At 36.3% G+C, this 20,204-nt stretch overlaps 2 protein-coding genes and 2 pseudogenes across 2 annotated transcripts; 2 read left to right on the forward strand and 2 right to left on the reverse strand.

The window, feature by feature from the left end:
* Window positions 1–124: 124 nt before the first annotated feature.
* LOC21396289 lies at window positions 125–2,505 on the reverse strand (annotated as a pseudogene).
* Window positions 2,506–2,606: 101 nt separating this feature from the next.
* On the reverse strand, window positions 2,607–7,436 carry LOC21396291 (TOM1-like protein 5). Its single transcript, XM_010098121.2, has 11 exons — window positions 7,040–7,436; window positions 6,689–6,811; window positions 6,149–6,262; window positions 5,808–5,886; window positions 5,472–5,570; window positions 5,258–5,371; window positions 4,527–4,684; window positions 4,230–4,305; window positions 3,730–3,815; window positions 3,313–3,474; window positions 2,607–3,212 (listed from the first exon to the last, which is right to left on the reverse strand). Exons 3-11 carry the CDS (start codon window positions 6,247–6,249, stop codon window positions 2,894–2,896), a joined length of 1,194 nt encoding a protein of 397 aa, XP_010096423.1. The 5' UTR covers window positions 6,250–6,262; window positions 6,689–6,811; window positions 7,040–7,436; the 3' UTR covers window positions 2,607–2,893.
* Window positions 7,437–12,128: 4,692 nt separating this feature from the next.
* LOC21396292 lies at window positions 12,129–15,530 on the forward strand (annotated as a pseudogene).
* A 697-nt stretch (window positions 15,531–16,227) lies between these two features.
* Window positions 16,228–20,070, forward strand: LOC21396293 (alcohol dehydrogenase). The gene is made up of 8 exons (XM_010098123.2): window positions 16,228–16,814; window positions 17,645–17,780; window positions 17,973–18,042; window positions 18,497–18,590; window positions 18,672–18,885; window positions 19,110–19,251; window positions 19,337–19,507; window positions 19,610–20,070. Exons 1-8 carry the CDS (start codon window positions 16,448–16,450, stop codon window positions 19,799–19,801), a joined length of 1,386 nt encoding a protein of 461 aa, XP_010096425.1. The 5' UTR covers window positions 16,228–16,447; the 3' UTR covers window positions 19,802–20,070.
* The last annotated feature ends 134 nt before the right edge of the window (window positions 20,071–20,204 follow it).

The following is a 20,204-nucleotide window of genomic DNA, read 5'->3' on the forward strand; positions in this document are numbered from 1 at the left end:
TTATGTTAGTTGTATCGTTTATTAAAAGAGTAAATTAGGGCATCTGGCCCCTTAATTCACTCATTTAATTTTGTGCAATTCTCTTAGAATTTTTCCATATTGTTAAGTTGATATATAATGCACCCAAAAAAAAAGTTGATATATATAATGAAAGAAATTGAAGGCCAAAGTCTACAAATAGGCACGAGTCTCTTCGTGCCGCTCAATACAATATGTGTTTTGGATTATTTTTTGCTAACACTTATACAGCCATTTCATTAAGTTCACTTTGCTGTCCTGTGCGTTACAAATTTTACCGAGAGTCCACTACAAACAAGGACTATAGAGAAGACACAAGGAACTCTTGGATAAATCTCTCGTTCCAGTTGGGAGTTTGTGAAATTGGTTGTGTTTGTTATTTACGCTTCTGATCAAGGCCAAAGGCCAAATGCAGATCTAATAGCAGTTTCCACAAGTTAAATACTCGAAAATAACAGTTTTCTGCTACTACTTGTACGTTTCAACCTCTTGACCAATTGATTCCATAAATTCTTGTGTTGTTGATAGTTTTATTGAAGAAATTGGCGAGCATCAGCATCCTTGTTTCAGGGAAGCTACCATCTTTGAAAAGGAAGCGATAGAAGATCCACCATCCGTCCAAGCTTCTATAACCATGGCTTTCATGGCCAAACTTCGCTCTCGAAGACCTTCCCCTTCCTCTGATCCGGATTCCATCAACATTTTCACCTTCTTCTCCAACTCTTGTGCACTAACCAATTCTTCTCCCAAAGATGAAGAAGATGATGGCAGTCTCAAGTGGCATTGCTAGCTTCATTTCCTCCACCAGGACCACGCTATTCATGCGCTGCTCAGCATACAATGGCCACGCCACCATTGGCACCCCACAGGTCACTGCTTCCAACACCGAATTTTACCCGCAATGTGTCACGAATCCTCCTATTGATTCTCGCCTCAGGATGGCAGACTGCGGCGCCCATGACTTCATCACCAGGCCTCTATCTTTGGTCCTTTCTAGAAACCCTTTTGGCAGCAGCGCCTCCAAGTCTGGCTCCGTCCTGTTGGAATTCAGCGGACTCTTGACCACCCACAAGAATCTCTGGCCACTCATCTCCAATCCCTTAGCCATCTCCTTGAGCTGCACCTCAGAAAACTTGCCCCTGCTTCCAAAGCACAGCAACACAACACTCTTCTCTGGCTGCAATTCCAACCATGCCAAACACTCCAACGATGCATCACTTAATCCTACTGCCCTGTCTTTGGCATCAACTATCAAAGGCCCAATACAATAAATAGGTGGAGTCACCTCGTTAGGGACACAAGCACCATCCCTAATAGCCTTGATTACGCGTGGCTCCAGAGTTTCAATAGTGTTCATTATAATTCCTTTCGACTTGGGAAGACAAGTGGCAACATTCAGAAAATAGTGATAAGCAGGATCGTCACGGTCATAGAGAGCGTCAGGCATGTCCGAGGCCTTAAGGGGTGGCAGTCCGGGAAAGCGCAGGAGTGTGTCACCCAGCTCTCTAAAGCTCCTGGTGGTGTGGTGATGAATAGTGGGAAGATAGAGAATAGCAGCAAGAGCAGAAGCACAGGATGTGAAGTAATAATAAGTTGGGATTTGTGGGTGGTAAGAGACATGGATGGCTGAGGTTACGAGAGCCAAGACTTTTGAGGTGAGAGACATGGTTGTGAGGGCATCGACAACGTTTGCGGCATTGAGTTTGATGAGTTCGAAGGTGGCTTCAGATGTGCGCTTAGGGATTGGGGAAGATCAATGGAGGGAAGAGCGAAGAAGGAGATGGGGAGAGTTGGTCTATGTACGAGGATGTGGTGGTTGTATCCACCGCCAACGGTAAGGCTGTGACCAAGATTGTTATAGACAAGTAAGGATGGTGTTGCAAGATTAGCTTTCCCAATTCCAACATGGACACCATGTGGTGGAAACTTGGTGCTCCATATAACACTATGCTTTTCTTCATCTTCCTTTTCTAACAAAACATAAACTAACAATTTCAGAGTCTAGACTGGAGACAAGATAGCGTTTAATAAGAGGCTCAGAAAGAACAACAGATAACCCTTTTTCTTGTAGCCAACGAAAAGTCAAGCCGCGACTTTTCTAAAGCCTGACCAGTTTTTCCACTCCAACAATGCTAAGTTGCTAACGTGTCAAGATTGGCTTCTAGGATTTGTCCCTTTTCTATTCTCTTTCTTTGTTCTTTGTTAGGCAGGAGACAGAAAACCTTATAATTTATATCATGCGAACCATCAAAAGAAAAGAAAACAAAACAAAAGAAACCCTTGTTCGTTGTGATTCATGATCATATTATGCAGTTTCAAAGGTTCATGACAACAGTAAAGATTCGGTACTCTTTTCCTTTTTGTTTGGTTTTTCACTTTTTCTTCATCTTTTATGTGGGGTTCGCTTATGTCATGAATCATGATGGTGGTCCTGCTCACAAGTTCTTCCACTAAAAAAAAAAAAAAAAAAAAAAAAAAAAAAAAAGGGGGAAAATACCCTTTTCCAAACAACATCGATTTGTCACGTATTAAAAAAAAAAAAAAGGGATCTCTTTACATCGAAGAGCCACCCATACTCTATAGACACATGGGCCAAATAAATTAAAATAGGATTGCGGGAAAAATCTCTTTACAACTCTTCCCTTGTATGCAAGGAGTAATAACAAATAAAGGAATTAGTCTGTAGAGCTGCAAAACCAGAGATCACGCCACGACCACATAGTAACACCAACCTCTCGTGTTAAAACTCACTATAAACTCTAAAAATGCCAAAAGCACTACTAAATCAGAAGGCATCACCAATATAAACTGCCTATAAAACTGGGAGTAAGTAACAAGGAACATTGGACCGGCACATTCAGTGAAGCCGGCCCCATCAATCACTGGAATCTATGCTTTCACTGCGAGAGCTACTCGCATTGCGACTATGCAAGGAGAGGCCCCTCACATGGCCAGCTAGACCATCAGCCTTGTTTTCCTGAAAGTATTTCTCCCTCTCGACGTGTTTCGCTGGCGGGGGGGGTATAGCAACATGTCCATTCGGTTCACGTGATGATGGCTCCAAAGACAGTGGCCGTATAAGTGGACGATTCAGCATTTCTCCGGGAATGGCTGATCCGAGAAAACCCAAGTGGGGGTGCTCTGCTGGCCGCTCTTCATCCTCAGGCCTCGCACAAGCTTTTCCTTTTCGTAACCTGTTAGGTTTTGGAATCAAGGGGAAAGTGATTTATTAATGAAGCCAACCAAAAACTCTCAATCAAGTAATAGTAAAAACCCATAAAAGATGCGACATACCTTCGGAAAAGTTGTTCGGCCTCTTCTTCTTCCTCTGCTTCTTCCTGGTTAAAATGATTCACAGTTGATCTAGGCTTAGCCGAAAGAAGGGCCTCGTGTCTTGCAAGAACTTTCTGGAGCTGCTCATTTAACTCAATAGCTCGAGAAACCACCTTCTCATCCCTGAATTCAACTTAAAGTTTATTAGAATCAATTTAAGCTGACATGCAAATAAAAACAAATGAAAAGAAATTGTTAGTGAATTGATGAGCCCCTTAAGTTGCACTGACGCCGTGCTTTTCTAAAAATCGATGAACTAATATTCTTAAACCCCCAAAGTAGCTCATCAAAGAGGGTGCAAATAACAATTACAGAAAATGCATAGAAGGGAAACATGGTGTAGTTATTGGCTAGGTTGAATTCAGAAATCAGCCTTACCTAGAAGTCATCACTAGATGCATTACCCTTTGCTTCTGAAAAGAACACTGTTCCACGAGATCAAGTGTAAACTCATCTTTTGCTCCCTAACGAACAATTCCATTAGTCATTACTACACACGCCAACTCTTGTAAGTATTTATTTTAGGAATAACCAATCAAGCTAAGTGACATGCAACTAAGATGTAGCAGGCTGAAAGGATATCTATGCATGATTACATACATATGTGACTTTTAAACGTTAAACCCGAAGTATACGTACATGCCGGTTCTCAATACTACATTTCATGAAAGCAAAGATTTCAACCAAAATAAGATGACAACTATGTGCCCAGCACCTCCACAACCATTTCCCTTTCCTTAAATTTTTAAACATTTTTCTTCTTTTTCTGAAAGCGCCTTATATGACCACTAATGCCAAATATAAAATATGATACCCCATGCAATTCAACTTTTTGCAAGGCAAAATTTATAGTCCAGAATAATAGACCAGAAATATACCTCGGGATGCTGACTATCCACAGCATCAAGAACTTCTTTCAAAACCTCCAATACATTACCGGCCTTTTGAATGATACTGCATGAAATAGGTAGAGACCGATTAAAGCTATTGCAAAATAACATACTTCTGCCCTCCAATATCACAAAACTACAAAAAGAGATGATGTGCAGCGCTTAACCTCCCTACCCACCCCTGTTCCCCTCTTTAAACAGGTTTCCTTCTTTGGACAACTTGAACTTTCAAGAAACTTTAAATATGTTCACCGAAGTATGTTAAAAGTTTCATTATAAAGATACCTCGATTCAGGAACGTCTTGTGGCTCTGCTTGCCGCGCAAACCCTTCATGTCTAGATGATGCCAATTCCCCGTTAGGCAAGTTATTGTTATTTGGTTGTGGGGTGGGGTGATCTGAGGAGACTGCAGGGGGCCTTTGAGGAAACTGCACTCCTGCACTCTGAATACCATACCATACACAACTAATATCAGTTAACATTAAGATATGTTTCCTTGTGAGAAACATGACTTAATTTCAAATGAGAAGACAAGGTCACCCTAAGACCATCCACTACAACATGATAGCAGCAATATCACCAAGCTTCAAGAATATACTAGCACTCCACCTAAGAGATAGCAGTATAATAAACCTCTCATATAATAATACGTTATTATAACTCTAATAGTCAACATTTACACCATTCTCTTAGAGTGCCTGATTGCCATCTCCAGTATCACGCAACTCATAGAAATCAAGATCTTTTCCACAAGAACTATTCCTGATCCCATTTATATTTAATTTGAGTTTTCCAACTATGTACCACTAATTATTATAATTCCACAACAGCAGATTTCTTTTACAATCCAAATAAGAAACAGCAATTATACTTGTTGCCACTACATTTTCGTGTTCTTAGGCCCCAACTACAAGCATGAAGAGATTGCAAGTCAACACCATGTACTAACTCACAAATCTAAAATCATTTCACAAATAAATCGCGTGATCATATGGATGTTGCAATTTTTTGCATACCACTAACTCGTAATAAGCATTGTAGTACTGCGGGAACTTTCCAGAAGCACCACCAAGAGATGTCTGCGTGGCATCTAGAAGAAGAAATATCCGCTCTCGCACTGGCAAGTCCGACTACGAGACAGGAAAAAAAAAAGTTGATATCATGTTCAAATCAAAGCAGAACACATTAAGTTGATAGCTCACAAAGGTCAACATAAAGGCAGGTAGGAACCTTTTTCTTAACTATCTTCACAAGAATGGGAATAATCCCTGTATCAATAACCTGCTTATGAATATTCTCTCCAATATTGTTCATCAACATTTCTAACAACTGCATGTCAAAATTAACAAATGGAGGGTTTATTAGCAAGCAACGACACAACATATGAGAATCATACTAAACTAGCAACATCGACCACGTGTTCAGTTAACAAGTAAAAACATTTAAAAAAAATAAAAATACTACTTCTATGAAAAATTTCCTCTCATCTTGCCTGATAAACCGAATCAAACTGCTCAAAAAATATAAATGCAAAAACATATTCCGAAGAAAAGAATCTATACTTACCAAAACAGCATACAACTGAGTATTTGTATGTTTACTACCCAATCGCTTTTTGATTGCTTTAATAACATCTTTAGCTTGTCTGCATATATACAGCCACAAAATCCATCTTAAAAAATGTCAAAGGTGTCGAATTAGATGAAATCAGTTAAGTTTGGATGATTTGCGAGCTACTGTGCTCAGAACCACAAGCTAGCTGACAGAGAGAAAATGACAAAAAGGAAAAGGGCACGAGTGAAGCAGATGAGGAGGAGAAAGGAAGGGGAAAACCGAAAAACTCATAGTCCAAATGTTCAGAGAACCCCATAAAAGAATATTCACAAATTAGAAGCATTGAGTCAAACCTTTGATCACGAGCGACTAATTCGCAGATTTCAATATTTTTCGTCCAATCCATCTCAGGCAGTTTGTCACTAGTTGCACAATTGACAAGCTCAGCTGCCATCTTCTAAATATTCCTGGCATTCCACAATATGAACAGAAAGTAAAAGCATGAACAAGAACAAGTGCTCACATCAAGTGAACTTTCTCTAATAACTTTCCAATACATCAATTTGTAAGTGGCGATATTCTTAATTGAAGAATTTAAGTTATAACTGTCGCGCAAAGGGTAACTAAAAATACATATCAAAAACTGAAGTAACAACAAAATGAGCCATGAACGTGGTTTTTTAGCATATTTTGTGTCGCTAAAACCATAGATATTTGTGGTTGGAAGGCTTTAGCCTAAGAGCTATTCCACACCCACGAACTGCATATCAGAGTTACCGCTCAGTGACAAGCACCAGAGAAAAACACTCCAAAATCAACAGAAATGAAAAATACATAAATAAAAAAATACAGTACGTACAATTCAATGATTCAGCAAAAGAAAAAAAACGTACAATTCACTGACAGAAGCAGTAACAAATTATTATGTGTGTGTTGTTGAAGTTATCAGCAGCACTCAGCAACAGCAGCAACTTCGAAATTGATTCAGAAAGCGTCCTTTAAACACTTGTTCTACTCTGCAAAAGCCCAATTTCTCGCAACAAATTATTACTTGACCAAATTTTCTAGATTTTCGTGCTCACACACATAATCTAGGAAAAGTAACTATCAGATCTCAATCAAAACATTCACAGACAAAAATCAAACAAATAAATAAATACGAAAACCATGGATCAAAGTTAGCAACAAACTTTATACCCGAACCATAATCAATCAAGTTTTAGGGAGAAGAACAAAAACAGTACCTGATCAGATGATGAATGGGAAGGCGAGCTGATGAACCCTAAATAGCCTCAGCATTCCGGCACTGGAAGATGAAATCATATCATAGGAGAGAGAGAGAGAGAGAGAGAGAGAGAGAGATGATCCAATGGAAATGAAAATCGTCGCTCAAATTAATACAGAACAAAAATATATATAGTGACTGCTTTTTAATTTTCCTTTTTTGTTTTTTTGTTTCTAAATCAGCTTTGCTAAAGCTGCTGCTACTGGGTGGTGGCTTCTCTTTTAAGGTAATAACACTAATAACAATAAAGCGAATAATAAATAAAGAAATAAAATCGGATTACGAAATAAATAAATTAGCAAGAAAAATAGATGGGAGAAATGGAGAACCGAGCAGAAAGAGGGTCAGAATTCAGAAAGATGGTGTTAGAGAAACATATTTATTAGACAGAGAGAATTTATTTATATTTGCGATATTTTATATAAAAAAGAAAATGAAAAAGAATCTGAAATTGGTTTTTACTATTGTTCTAGACTTCTAGTTTTATTTTGTTTTAAGTTGGAAAAATTTAGAAATAAATAAAAATAAATATAAAGTGGTGGGTGGTACAGCGTGGCTTTTGGAATTTGGGCAATAACATAACAAAACAGAAAAAAAGGAGGAGGCAGCAGCACCGCCCTTTGAGCAAAGGGACTGTCTGAATCTTCATTACAGCAATTCTTCATTTAATTAAATATTAAATATTAATACTAAATAGTATTAGAAAAAAAAAAAAAGGCATTTCTTTGGGTTTCTACCCTGTCACCCCCTACCCATCCATTTCTTTGTTTTTCCTGCTTTGTAATAATGACACGTGTATGCACTCCAAAAATCTTCCACAGAATTTATAGGCGTTTCAGTTTTTATGGAATGTATTTTCCAGCAAAAACAAAAAAAAAAAAATTATGGAATCTATTAATTAAAATAGAGCTAGGCAGGGCGATAAAAATAAAAATCACAAAGATTAAAAATGAAAGGTATGGAAGGGGAAAAAAGAACATCTTTTCGTTAAGGAAAGGTTTATTATATTCTTTAAAGAATATCAACTAAGCAGATCTAACTCCTTGTTGAAATTCCCATATCATAATTGTTCAAAAAAGAAAACACACACACAATGAGAAATACTAACTATCAAACATTGTTGGATGCACATGCATGTGGATAAAAAATCAGTGAATGTGCCGAATACTATTATTCTTCTTGTCCTCGTATGTGTCCATTACCTCTTTGATTTGACCAAATCAATTTACCTTTTAAAGAGCTAGTCCAATTATAAATTTATTACAATTACAACTACTCTGTTGAATTTTGGATGCACAGCTATATATAATATATACACTATTTATTACAAATACCATTTTTTTTTTTTTTTTCAAGCTAAAAATCATATTTTTCTTTTAACTTTTCAGAATCAACTTGAATTCTTTATCAGTCAAAACGGACAGAGACAGTGTATATAATAATAAAATAGGAAAGAAAAATGATAAATACAAATTTTTAAATGCAGCACAGAAACCAGAGTACACCCAGAGAGGAGGTTATCACGATTGGTACAAGTGTGGTTTCGTACGAGACAAATGGCACTGAAGAGAAGCGAGTATAATGTGTATTGTACTCTCGCGGGTGGTGATGAATAACTTTGCAGAGTGGAAAGGAAAAGGAAGGAGACTCGTAGAAATTAGAAAAAGAAGAGAGAGAGACACGTTATTGACGCTTTGTACGAATGAGAGTGTCGTGTAGAGTCTTGCAAGGTTGTGCTTTGTTGTACTATAAATTAAACACATAACTAGGTTTTTATTTTAAAAAATAATAGGATAAATTACACACTTTCTTCCTAACCTTGTAATAAAATACTTCTTAAATTTTAAAAATAACATATTTTTCTTTAAATAATTAGCCGCGTCTTCTTTTTTCCCCACTTCAATTAAATTTTAAATGTTAAGTATATGTGATTCTCATTTTAAGAATAAATAAGTAATTTTCCTACGAATAAAATTTGTTAGAAATAAGAATTTTTTAATGCTTAAAATAAAAAAAAACATAATATTAAAAAAATCAAAAAGGAAAATCTCTCTCTCTCTCCAGTCCTCGACAATCTCTCTCTTGATTTCTCGACAATCTCTCCATCCCCAGCTAGCCACCGGCGAGCCCCAGTCACCCTCCGGTGATGCCCACCTCGCGTGACCCCAGCCCTGGCGAAACCTCACCACCGTGAGACCCACCTCCGGTGAGCCCATATCTATAGCCACCGACCCCACCCGCGCGACCCACCTACTGAACTCAGCCCCAATCTTGCTAAATTTTACTCTAACATTCCATGATTTGGCACTAGATTCGCGTTGACATCAGTGCCTCCCTTGTGAAATTTCTAGTTGAAGTTCAGAATCTTAAGCCTCCATCCACCGAAACCTACTCACCGTGTGTGTTTGACGTTCGATCTTTGTCGTGTTCTGCTAATTTGTATGTGTTTTCCTGTTCGTTTTAATTTGCTATTTGAACTTTACTTCTTGTTGGTTTGTTGTAGGGAGTGAAAAAAGTGGAGGATTGTTTGTTGTTATTTTTTAAGGAGAATTATTTGATTTTTTTTTTTTTGGGAAAAGATTTTGATTTTGAGATATTAATCTGTTTGGTTTCATTGAATAACTAGAGGCCGTTTAATTTGCTGATTCGAGTTGAGATGTGACTTTATGTGAGAGCTTTTTACTGTAGTAAAAAAGTAAGAAGTGACTGTTTCTGATAGCTTTTTACTATAACAAAACTCAAATTCTAAATTTAAATTGGTGAAATGAACATGACCTAGATATGTTTGGTTTTGATATGTGATTTTAATTTTGGTAGATTTGGGTTTTAAGGGCAAAATCGTCATTTCATAATAGAATAAAAATTAAATGCTTTAAAGATTTTCATGTGGTACTTAACGTCCAAATTTTAACCGATGAGGCAGAAAAGAGAGACGCGTGTTAACGGCTACTTATTCAGAAAAAAAAATGTTATTTTTAAAATTTATGGAGCATTTTGCTACAAGACCAATAATTAAGGGAGTGTAATTTGTCCAAAATGATATAAAAAGTAAAAACAATGAGAAATCTCCCACACCCAAAAAATAAAAAATACTTCTAGAGCATTATTGTTTAACCAAAAGATTTTAATTAAGTCTTGTCAATTTTATATTGTATTCCTTAATAAATGCATATTAGAAATATATATATATATATATTTTTAGGAAATTAGAAATATATATTTTGATGAATTTGAAACATGAGATGAGACATCTTTTATGTTAATATAAATTTTTATCATAACCAGCATTCATAAATCATAAACATGCGCGATTGGATGTGGATGCTTTATTATGAAAAGCTATTGAACGTAATCCCCCTTTTTTTTTAATTTGGTTTTTTTAACCGAGAGTCTCTCTTGTAATCTGCACCATTGATAATCTATGTTTTTAACTGTTAAATTTAGTTAAAACATATTAAATTAAAAAAATATACATAATAAACAGATTCTAATACAGACAACAATTGAGAAGTAAAGACTACCGGTAATCTATTTTTACAGAAACTACCAAAGACAATTCCTTTTTAACCATTTTTTAATTTATTTTTTTGAAAGTTACAATTTTATCTTAGAAATTCTGTTTTAGTATATTTTTATAAATGGTGCATTGATTGACACCCCTCATTCTACTTTTTACATACTTAAATCACCACTCATTCTACTTGTTATACCCCTCTTAAAATTTTGAAAAAAAGACCTACAATTAAATTGTTGGTTTTCCTTTTTTCACCCACCAACCAATCAAATTTATTCCCTTTTTTTTACAGCTATTTTCCTTTTTTTTAACACAATATATGATCATTAATTTTACCAAATACCCAATTTAATGAAAAGGTGTACAAGATTCAAATAAAGTATAAAGGAGAATATGAACACAGTGATTTATATAAAATTATACATTATATAATGATAATGTATAGTAATTCGGATGAAAGATTAACCATTTTAGATTATTCTATTTCCAAGGGAGTTTCTACATCAAATGTCTCCCAATAAAAATCACCTTGAATTGGCTGAAGTAACAACTAATTTATGAAGTACTAATTCCGACGACTACTTGAAGTAGTAAATTATTAATGGTTATTTTAGTAACATTAGAAAAGAGTGTGTAAAAAGTAAAAAATTGAGTGTCACTATTTTGTAATAAGTGTTTTCTAATTTTTTAAAGAAAGTGTTTTTCTTAAATAGTAAGTATGTAATTCAAAACAACTCGACTAAAAAAAGTAAGATTTACTGGAGTGAATTAAGTTCAAATATCACTTTAAAACCTAATTATTCACCAATAAAACAATTATAAATAAGCTCAATATGTCCAAAAAGATTAATATTTTTGAATACAGTTCAACGCCCTATAAAATTCTTTAAAAATACATAAATAAGCTCAAATATATCTAAAAAATAATATATTGAAATACCCTCTCCCTAAAAGTTGAGTCCCAAAAACACATTCTTTTTAGCAAAATAATTTTGGTTAGATTTTGGCTGCATCTTTCTTTCTACGTAGGATTCATTATTGCGTTGCCATTCTTGTGTTCCTGCAGTGTCAACCTTAACCTCATGCAACCAAATAATTCCCTCCCAATGAATTTTCTCTATCACCACTTGATCTTATCCTACGTGGAATACTGTTATTATGTATCCCTTTATATTATTTAACAGCTTTATCACATTTTTCAAAAACACAAATTTCCAAAAAAAATTTCATCAACTGGACCATATCTGTACACACTTATCCAAAATGAATAAATAAAACATAGCTGGAGTTGAACTGTAAAGTGAGATTTTTATTACTGATCACATTATTCGATTAATTAGCTAGATTGTATGATTGAAAAGACTCAAAAGAAACTTCAATCCAGAGAAGAGTCCTAGCTAGTAGAAAAATGGGTTTTTCTCCTATATTGAATTTAATATGCGGTGGCTCCGCCGCTAAAATACTCCTCTGACGATCATCATCAGCAGCAGCAGCATATGCTAATGATGTGGGTAGTAGATAATCATCGTCGACAATGGTGGGCCATACGTGTGATGAGAATAGCAGAAGCAGACGATATCACTCTGGTGGGCTGCCGTCGTACATGCGAGCCGCCGTGTTCAGGGAACCCAATGAACCACTCTCTGTAAGAGGAATTCGGCATTCAAAAAAAAGCATTCCTCGTCCCAAAGCCGGTGAACTAGTTCTCATCAAAACCAATTAACCAAAGGTAATATATCTTTCTATTTCTATGACTATTGTTGTGCGGGAAAATTGACGCTGACACGTCAGATAATGACTATGTCTCACGTGACCCATGCTTGTCACGTCAGGCAGTTTTCACGCTTAGGCATTTTCTCCTCCTGTATGGTACGAGAGTTGAGTGCATAAAGGAGCTGAGACTGTCGATCTTATACACAGTTAAGCCCTGTGAGATCTGTTCGTACAAGTATCATGATAGAGTCGACTAAGAGAGAGGTCACGCATGGCAAATTTTGGTACAGGCGCAGAGGACAAAACGCGAGGAACTGGATCCACATTTCAAGAAAGATCCCTGAGGTGACCAGCTGAATATCTCAAGATTACGTCTGTGTTTAGAGAATGTCAGTTGTACAAGAAATGATTATAAGCCCTTAAAATTACCTAGAACGGATCAATAGATATTACAGAGAATCTACAGAGCCGTAATGAGAGGACAATTTAAATGAGTGAACAGTAAAAAAAGTACTGACAGACTACGGTCTAGACAAATGAGATAATATGTCACTCGAGTGAATTAGCCCATTGGAAAGAATCGTCAAGAGGCCCAAGCAGCCCACCGTTAGATAAGGCTCCCATGTAACCTATAAGCTATAAAAGGGGCCAAGCCCCCGACAAAACATCAATACGAACTCTAGCATATTCAGTTAAATTACAGGTTTTAAGCCGGTAACCTAACGGGTCACCACAGGACAACCCGGAGTAATCTTATTAACAAAATTCTACTGTCAACAACTATCTATCCATCATTTTTTTCCTTTTAACTTTTTGTTCTTACTAGTTTTTGCTTGTTGCTTGCTTATAACAATACGCACGATGCCTTTTTCACTCTCTCCATTTTTATTTGTCTTGTTTAGGAGTTTAGTTTAGTAAAAAAAATAAAAAATTAAGATGGTATCTAAAAGTGTGTTTTTAACAAAGACTCCATTTGTCATTAATTTTGCGAGTTCGAATTATGTGTTTTTAAATATTTAAGTTTAAATTAAAAGTGTTAAATAAGTTTTTACTCTGTTGCAAAGTAGTATTCGAAAGCGTAAAGTTTGAACAAAATATAAAACATCACATCTAGTAATAAAGTTTGAACTGGTGTTTGATTAGTATGAGAATTGTGAGTAAACCAAAAATAAAGTCATGGTTTTAAATCAAAATATGTAGGAAATAAGTTTAAATCCATGAAAACTTAATGGGGAAGTTTGAGAAGACATGATTGCAGTAAAATACTCAAAATGCCCCATGTATCTAAACACCACTTTTACCTTTTTTTATTACACAAACGCCCAAAATACAGTGTTTATAAAATCAAACTCAAGATACCCCCAACTGTTAAATTTTTGAAAATACGTCACTGATTTTGAGCAATTTGACTTAGTGTTCATGTTTGGTGCGTCTTTTTCATAGCATAACCTACTATGATCACTCGCGCACAACACACACACATTCACATCTTGTATTAATTGATATGTTTCTTCAATTACGAGGCACGTGACAACTAGAAGGATTACTATTTCCATCTTGTTGCTTTTCAGGTTTCTAATTGGATCTCATGTTGTTGGGGCTTTTATCATGCCTTGTGGTAGCTGTTCCTTCTGTTCCAAGGTAACAACGCTTCGCGACTCTACGACTTCTGGCGTCGCATAAGTCTATTCCATGGATGCTTTAGTCTTCTTAACCTTTGAAGAATAATGCGTCTTTACTCTAAAGCCGTTGTGAAACAGGGCCATGATGATTTATGCGAAGACTTCTTTGCTTATCGTTCAAAAGGAATTCTTTATGATGGTGAGACTATGCTGTTCCTCCCTAGTAGTGGTAAGCGTATACGTCACACGAATTTATGCTTACAAAATGTATTTATTTATGCCTCTTAATACATATTCTTCATGATGTAGAGCAACCAACATTCATGTTTTGTATTGTATGGGGGGTCTTGCCGAGTTCTGTGTTGTGCCAGCCCATGGATTGACTCTTTTACCGGATTCATTACCATATGCAGAGTCTGTAATTTTAGGCCGTGCAGTATTTACTGCTTATGGTGCAATGGCTCGTGCGGCTGAAGTGCGACCTCGAGATTCTGTTCCCGAGGTTGGAACTGGAGGTGTTGGCTCTAGGTGAAAACAACATGACAATGTTGTCATTAAACGAATGTCTTTGTATTTTCCTTATTTTACCAGTCAGTAAAAAGTCTGGCAAGCCTGTGGATTCATGAAATCAATTGACAAACGGTTTTAGATGAGTTGACAAATGTGAAAATAGTTTAGCCTATATTGTCTGAAAATTTACATTTCCAATTAAAGAGACGCGCATCTTATTTCTTTTGCTCCAGTTGTTTGTAGATAGCAAGAGCATTTGGTACCTCTGATATAATTACTGTGGATGTCCAAGATGAAAACCTGTAAAAAGCTAAGATTTTTGGTGCTACTCATGCTATGAATGCAATCAAAGAGGATGCTGTTGAGACGATAAGAGTACGAGCCTCTGATATAATTGCTGTGGATGTCCAAGATGAAAACCTGTAAAAAGCTAAGATTTTTGGTGCTATGAATGCTATGAATGCAATCAAAGAGGATGCTGTTGAGACGATAAGAGTACGATTCTCCTTTGCTTGTTTTTTTTTTTTTTTTGGCAATTCAAGTATTTTTGCTTAGTTGTTCTTATTTCTCTTGTTGAGAACAGGAAATAACCGGAGGACAAGGCGTTGACATTGCTGTGGAAGCCCTTGGGAAAACTTAAGACCATTTTGTAATGCTTTGAAAGCGTGAAAGACGGAGGGAAACCTGTGATGACAGGAATTCAAAAGCTGGTGCAATTGGGAAAGTAGATATAAACTGTCTTGTTCGTAGAAATGTGAGTGAAGTAGATTTAAATGTTATTGAGAGTCTGGAATGAACCGTCTTTTTCCAACATCATATCCATGAATCTTTGACCAAAATAGTTGTTTCTGTGTAAGCAGAATAGGATTTGATTAAGTGTACGGGATTGATGTTTGGTAGATAAAAGCGGTTGGATCATATGGAGGAAGGGCAAGGCAGGATCTTCCAAAGCTGGTGCAACTGGCGGACTAGGTTGATTCAATCTGATGGATGCTGTTTCTAGAAGGTATAAATTCGAAGACACCAACAAGGCATTCGGGGATCTCAACGAGGGTGCCATTGTTGGCCGAGCTGTGGTTGAGATAATGTAGTTGTCTTTTCTTCTTGTTTGCCTTTATACAAATGCACTACACCCTCTTATGTGTCACCAAAAACAAAAGGAAAAAAAAAAAACTGTTTCTGAGTAACCAGGTTTCGGATGTTACTTTGAATACTTGTCTCTTACCCTATAGGAATGAAATGAGAAAAAAAAGCTATAGATGTTTGTCACACTTTTTGGTGTTGCTAAGTTTTCTTCAGTCGTTTATATCCAATTTAATTGAAAAAAAAAAAGAAAGAAAAGAAAAGAAAACAAACGCCGAAGATTTCTCTCACTCTAGTCAAATTGAAAAGAAAATGAGAAAATGAGCCGGATAGATTAAAGAAAGAGAGTTGGAAAGAAAATGTCTGATGGATTTTTATTTTATAGTTTTATTGCTGTTGTTTCTCCTTCACTTGATCTTATCCTACATGGAATACTATTATTAAATTGTCTCACCTCAATTGATCTTCACTTGATTTTTGTTGTGGTTGCCTCAATTGAGGTGATATTCATTAAAAAAATATATATATTAAATTGTCTCGTAATCACCTTATTATAATTATTATTTTTAGATTTGTCAAGGAAAAAAAGAATTGCAAAGCAGCCTTTCATCAATCGAACCATATATGTGTACATACTTATCCAAAACACAAATAAATAACCATATTTAAACATAGCTAGAATTGAACAGTAAAGTAAGCGTTCATATGATAATGATCTATTATTATATTATTATCCATGTTACATGTTATCGTGTTCTTGATTCGAGTCAAAAAAAAAAAAAAAACTCAAACTTTGGATGATGAGGCAGACTTCAGAGTATAATAAATAACCCACGAAAGTCCAAACCAAGCAAAGCACCCAACCCAACCAAAATATCAGTGGAGACTTGAGAGCAGAGTAGAATAGTGATCGGAAGGAAGGAAAATGGGTATTTCCCCCATCTTGAATTTAATACGCGGTGGCTCCGCCGCCAAAAGACTTCTCTTTGCATCGTCATCGTCGTCGTCATTAGCAGCAGCAGCATATGTGAATGTGGGTATTGTTTTGGGTAGTAGATCATTATCATCGTCCTCCTTGGTGGGTCATACGACTACGACTGATAATAATCAGAATCACAATCACCACAATCACAATCAGAATAGCAGAAACGGCAGATGGTATCATTCGGCGGGAGCAGGGCTGCCGTCGTACATGCGCGCCGCCGTGTTCAGGGAACCAAATAAGCCACTCGCCCTGGAGGAATTCCACATCCCTCGCCCCAAATCCGGTGAACTTCTCATCAAAACCAAAGGTGTCTATACCTGTCTATCTATCTATCTGACTCACTCACTCATTATCCAAATGGGTCTTCTTAATTACTAGACTAAGTGGGGTTTGTCTCAATCTCTTTTCATTGGAAGAAAAAAAAAAATGATGCTCTTGATGTGGGCAAGGAATTCAATTCTTAATCCGTTTAGCTTGCTGATTTGAGTTTTTAGTTTGATTTGAGATATGAATTTATACGATAATTTTTTATTATAATAAAAACGTTAGATGTGACTGTTTTTAGAGTTTTTTATTGTAATAAAATTTAAATTTTAAATTCGAATTAGTAAAATGAACAAAGATTTTACTGTAATAAAATTTAAATTCTAAACTCGAATCAGTAAAATGAACAAGGTTGCCTTATGCTGTCTGTTGGTTGTCTTAGGAAATGTTGCTAGTTGTCTATCATGAATAGTGATAGATAGAAAAATTCCGTTTCCAGTTACTTATGATTCCCGGGTGATTTTGTTCTTCAAAAACGAATCTTCATGCGCCATTATTTCAATTAAGCTTGATAAGTTTTAGTCACCTTGATATATTATTCTATTTTGAATTGGGCTGAGAAATTCACTCTAGACTTCAATTTTGGAGGCACCACTATGAGTTTATGCTAGATTAAGCCTGCTGCCTTGATTTAATCATGTAGCAACAAGTACATAACCTCAATATATCATTTTTTGCAGTAAGGTATAATTATGGATATCTTTTTTTTTTTGGCTCTAGTAAATGTTTTACCCATCACTAGTTTTGGTTTCCTGAACATCTTTTATCTCTTTGAAAGCAATGTCTGATGCTGTTTGTGCCCCTTGTATGTAGCTTGCGGAGTTTGCCACTCTGATCTCCATGTCATGAAAGGTGAAATTCCATTTTCTACCCCCTGTGTCGTGGGGCATGAAATAACTGGTGAGGTTGTTGAACATGGACCCCTTACGGACACCAAAATTGCCGAAAGGTTTGCGTCGTTGAATTTGCACAATTTATTGTAGTGTCCGTGTTTTTATATAGCACAAGGTAATATGATCATGCACGCACAACAGACACACACACACACTCATTCACATCTTGTATTGACTATCATCTTTCTTTGATTATGAGGCAGATGACAACGAGAAGGACCATCATTTTCATATCTTTTGGTTTTCAGGTTTCCAATTGGATGTCATGTTGTTGGAGCTTTTATCATGCCTTGTGGCAATTGTTCCTTCTGTTCCAAGGTAACACTATTTTGTCATTCTAGATTCTACTACTACTTTTGACTTCATAAATGCTTTCATGGACGCTTTAATGTTTCACACTTCCTTGAGGAGTATATCGAATTCATCATCAAGGATTTTTAATTTTTTTAACTTGTTTTTTAATTTTTTAATTTTTTAATTTTTTAACTTCACGTGTTTTAAAAACATCAAATGATACTCATTTTATATCTTTAAGTTCAATTACTGACAAGGTTTAAAGAAAGGGTGGGAGGCAATTTGTAGATTTCTAGTTTTAGCAAACAGGAGGTGCAATTCCTCCTTAATCATTGTCAGATAAATGAAAATGTTAGTTCGTTGTTTGTCATCTTTGAAATTGAAGAAAGTTTGGTTTCTTTTTTCCTTGTTTTTAAACCCGGCTACTTCATTGTCTTGTCTTAAATCAAAGCATCTCTCTAAAGCCATTGTGAAATAGGGCCACGACGATTTATGCGAAGACTTCTTTGCTTACAACCGTGCAAAAGGAACCCTTTACGATGGTGAGACTAGGCTGTTCCTCCGTAGTAGTGGTAAGTGTATGCTTCAAGCTCGTATCTATGCTTACAAACTATTTTTGTATATACCTTATTTACATATTCTTCATGATGTAGGACAACCAATATTCATGTATAGTATGGGGGGTCTTGCCGAGTTCTGTGTTGTGCCAGCCCATGGACTGACTATTTTACCGGATTCATTGCCATATACGGAGTCTGCAATTTTAGGCTGTGCAGTATTTACTGCTTATGGTGCAATGGCTCATGCGGCTGAGGTGCGACCTGGAGATTCTGTTGCAGTGATTGGAATAGGAGGTGTTGGCTCTAGGTAAAGACAATAGCGATTTTCTTGTCATGAAACAACTGTCTTTGTAGATACTTGGAGTAGATGAGTTGACGAATATATGAACACATATATGCCTATATCATATCAAAATTTGCATTTCCAATTAAAGAGGCTCGTATTATTTCTTAACTGGATATATCGTATCAAAATTTGCATTTCCAATTAAAGAGACTCGTATTATTTCTTAACTGGATCAATTGCTCCAGTTGTTTGCAGATAGCAAGAGCATTTGGTGCTTCTGATATAATTGCTGTGGATGTCCACGACGAAAAACTGCAAAAAGCTAAGATTTTTGGTGCTACTCATGCTATAAATGCATTGAAAGAAGATGCTGTTGAAAAGATAAGAGTACGATTCTCCTTTGCTTGTGTATATTTTGCAATTCAAGTCTTCTTCCTTAGTAAGTTGTTTTTATTTCTCTTGTTGAGAACAGGAAATAACTGGTGGAAAAGGAGTTGACATCGCAGTGGAAGCCCTTGGGAAACCAAAGACATTTTTGCAATGCTTCGAAAGCGTTAAAGATGGAGGGAAAGCTGTAATGATTGGACTTTCACAAGCCGGTGCAGTTGGGGAAGTAGATATAAACCGTCTTGTTCGTAGAAAGGTGAGTGGAGTGGATGTAAATGTTATTGTCATTCAGGAATAAACGGTCTTTTTCCAACATCATGTTCATGAATCTTCGAGCAAAATAATGTTGATTTGGCAGATAAAAGTGATTGGATCTTATGGGGGAAGGGCAAGGCAGGATCTTCCAAAGCTGGTGAGACTGGCAGAAACAGGTATATTCAATCTTAAGGATGCTGTTTCTAGAAGGTATAAGTTCGAGGAGGTCGACAGGGCATTCCAGGATCTTAACCAAGGCGCCATTGTTGGCCGAGCCGTGGTTGAGATAATGTAGTTGTCTTCTTATCTTCTTCGCCTTTATACGGAGGCACAACTCCCTAACTACTCTCTTGTGTTTCACCAAAAAAAAAAAAAAAGGGTTTTTATGTAACCAAACCAGGTTTCGGATGTTACTTTTAATCCTTGTCTCTTGCCCTTTAGGAATGAGGGTTCTGGAACTGGGGCTACGTATAGCCTCGTGTTTGCACTGCAATAAGTTATAAGTTCGGTTGGATTTAAAAGGGGGGGAAAAATGGTTGAATAAAGAGTATATTCGTTCTGTCACTCTTTGGAGTTTGGTGTCCCTGTGCTCAGTTTGCTACCCCACTCGTTGGTAATTTAATTAGGGGGGAAAAACAGAAACAAAGGCGTATGAATTTTATCAAAAAGCACTTTAGATTTCTCATTTCTCTCGACTC

The sequence above is a fragment of the Morus notabilis genome, unplaced genomic scaffold, assembly GCF_000414095.1.
Source record: "Morus notabilis unplaced genomic scaffold, ASM41409v2 Scaffold1195, whole genome shotgun sequence".
Classification (NCBI taxonomy): domain Eukaryota; kingdom Viridiplantae; phylum Streptophyta; class Magnoliopsida; order Rosales; family Moraceae; genus Morus; species Morus notabilis.

Bases quoted from the DNA above. Each gene is read 5' to 3' on its own strand.
- LOC21396291 (XM_010098121.2), bottom strand. From the start codon at position 6,249: ATGGCAGCTGAGCTTGTCAATTGTGCAACTAGTGACAAACTGCCTGAG. The intron at 5,887-6,148 runs GTTTGACTCAAT...GTATATATGCAG, and splicing joins TTAGTCGCTCGTGATCAAAG to ACAAGCTAAAGATGTTATTA. The intron at 4,306-4,526 runs GTATCTTTATAA...TATTTCATGCAG, and splicing joins CAAGACGTTCCTGAATCGAG to TATCATTCAAAAGGCCGGTA.
- LOC21396293 (XM_010098123.2), top strand. From the start codon at position 16,448: ATGGGTATTTCCCCCATCTTGAATTTAATACGCGGTGGCTCCGCCGCC. The intron at 17,781-17,972 runs GTTTGCGTCGTT...TTTGGTTTTCAG, and splicing joins GACACCAAAATTGCCGAAAG to GTTTCCAATTGGATGTCATG. The intron at 18,591-18,671 runs GTAAGTGTATGC...TTCATGATGTAG, and splicing joins GCTGTTCCTCCGTAGTAGTG to GACAACCAATATTCATGTAT.